General features: G+C 47.6%; 1 protein-coding gene across 1 annotated transcript; it reads left to right on the top strand.

Annotated features, from left to right (window-relative positions):
• Window positions 1–211: 211 nt before the first annotated feature.
• On the top strand, window positions 212–1,147 carry ora2 (olfactory receptor class A related 2). The gene has a single exon (XM_067416545.1). The coding sequence runs from the start codon at window positions 212–214 to the stop codon at window positions 1,145–1,147; it is 936 nt and encodes a 311-aa protein (XP_067272646.1).
• The last annotated feature ends 1,230 nt before the right edge of the window (window positions 1,148–2,377 follow it).

Raw genomic sequence — 2,377 nt, 5'->3', positions numbered from 1 at the left:
ATTTGTGGATCTCCCAGTCGGAGAGAGGTGTTTGTGGATCTCTCGGAGCGAGGCGTTTGTGGATCTCTCGGAGCGAGGCGTTTGTGGATCTCTCGGAGCGAGGCGTTTGTGGATCTCTCGGAGAGAGGTGTTTGTGGATCTCTCGGAGCGAGGCATTTGTGGATCTCTCGGAGCGAGGCATTTGTGGATCTCTCGGAGCGAGGCGTTTGGGATGGAAGCGGATGCTCTGACGCGTGGACTGCTCTTCCTGTCTCTGGCCGTGACGGGCGTCCCAGGGAACGCTGCTGTGATCTGGGCCTTCCTCTCGCTGGCGTTCCTCGAGGCCCGCCTCGCTCCCGCTGATGCCATCCTGCTGCACCTGGCCTCCGCTAACCTGGCCGTGGTGGGTGTGCGCTGCCCCCTGGAGGTCCTGGCCACCTTCGGCATCCACAACATGTTCCAGGACAGCGGCTGCAAGGCTGTGATCTTCATCTACCGCACCGCCAGGTCTCTGTCCATCTGGCTGACCTGCGTGCTGAGCGTGTTCCAGAGCCTGAGCGTGGCTCCGCCGGGGTCCGGATGGGCCGGGGTCCGCTCGCTGCTCGGCCGGGCCCTGGGCTGGGTGTTCCTGGCCCTATGGGTGATCAACTCCTCTATGAGCGTCGCCCCGCTGATGTTCGCCGTCAGGGCCCGCAACGACTCCACACTCCTGCAGAACTCCATCAACGTGGAGTTCTGTTTCCTGAGCTTCCCGTCTCGGCTGTCGCGGGACATTAATGGAGCGGCGCAGGTGGCGAGGGACGCGGTGCCCATGGCGCTGATGGCGTCGGCCAGCCTGGTGCTGCTGGTGTTCCTGCTCCGCCACAGCCGGAGGAAGGCCGGAGCTGGCCTGTCTGCGGATCGCCGCGCGGCCCTCTCCGTGGTCATGCTGGTCTCGCTCTACCTGCTGTTCTACGGCGTGGACAACGGGCTCTGGGTCTACACGCTGACCGTGCCTCAGACGCTCGGCTCCTCGCTGGTCTCAGACCTCAGGATCTTCTTCTCCTCGCTCTACGCCGCCGTCAGTCCCATCGTCATCATCGCCTCAAACAGGAAAGTGGGCCGGAGAGCCAGAGACGCTCTCAGATGCTTCGGTGCGACAAGTGGACACGGAAATGACAAAACATGAAAAAATGCTCTTCTTACTTAGTAATTTTGTCTTGTTTCTAGTCTAAATATCTAAAAAAATCTTAATCAAGATGCTTTTACTAGATGAGTAAAATGACATGATATTTTTCCTTGTTAAAATAAAATATCAAAATTAAGTGAGTTTTTGCTTAAAACAAGCAAAATGATCTGTCAGTGGGGTGAGAAAATATATTTGCTTATGTCATGTCAGTCAATATTAACCACGCTTGTGAATGCTGAATATTCATTCCATATAAAATAATAGTCCTCTTGAGTAATTACATACAAAAATGTTGAACTAAATGTTAAAATCTATCAAGTTAATTTTACACTTTAAAAAAAAATCTTTTCCCCCCTGAAAATGTCTCCTAAATTGAAAAATGATCTCAAGTGAATCTTAACTTTCACTGATGAGAAGGGGTGTGTGAAGCAGTAGTTATATATTTGTTGTATGTTTAGTAATATGTATTGTAATATGCATTGTGATATTAATGTGCAAACCTCTACCCAAAGGGAGTTAATGTTTGTTGTAAATAAGGGTGACTTTTTTTTCTTTTGCACAATGCTGTGAACACATTACAAAAGCAAAGAGCATATGCAGTAAAACTGTGAAACATACATATTCAGTGTCTTGTACTCAGTTACCTCACTAAATACAGTAATGTGTAACTTTACTGTATTTTTTTAAATGGCTGTGCAAATAGTTTATAGTGCTGTCTTGAGCATTTTCAGCTAGTATCACCGAGATCTGACTGCATTGGAGAACATTTACAGAGTAAACTGTCACAATGAAAACATGACACAGATGGATGGATGGATGGATGGATGGATGGATGGATAGATAGATAGATAGATAGATAGATAGATAGATAGATAGATAGATAGATAGATAGATAGATAGATAGATAGATAGATAGATAGATAGATAGATAGATAGATGGATGGATAGATAGATAGATAGTTTGTCAGCATTATGCGTTTGTGTCTGGGAGAAACATTGACTCTCTACTCTAAATGAATTTCTTTGTTAGACTCATTTTCAAATATCTTTATTTGTAACAGAGTCTGCATTCACACAGTGATGTTTTCTAAACATTGTTGAATGACATCCGCTGATGCTTTTCTCCATGTGTTGTGTTCCTCATTCCACTGAAATCTGATCCGCTTCCACAGACTCCGGTGGAATGAAGGGCACAATGCATGACGATCCGGCGGGAGGAGCTCCAGAGAG

Source organism: Pseudorasbora parva, chromosome 14 (genome assembly GCF_024679245.1).
Source record: "Pseudorasbora parva isolate DD20220531a chromosome 14, ASM2467924v1, whole genome shotgun sequence".
NCBI lineage: Eukaryota > Metazoa > Chordata > Actinopteri > Cypriniformes > Gobionidae > Pseudorasbora > Pseudorasbora parva.
The sequence above is the reverse complement of the archived record's forward strand: the minus strand, read 5'-3'. Positions and strand labels throughout refer to the sequence as shown.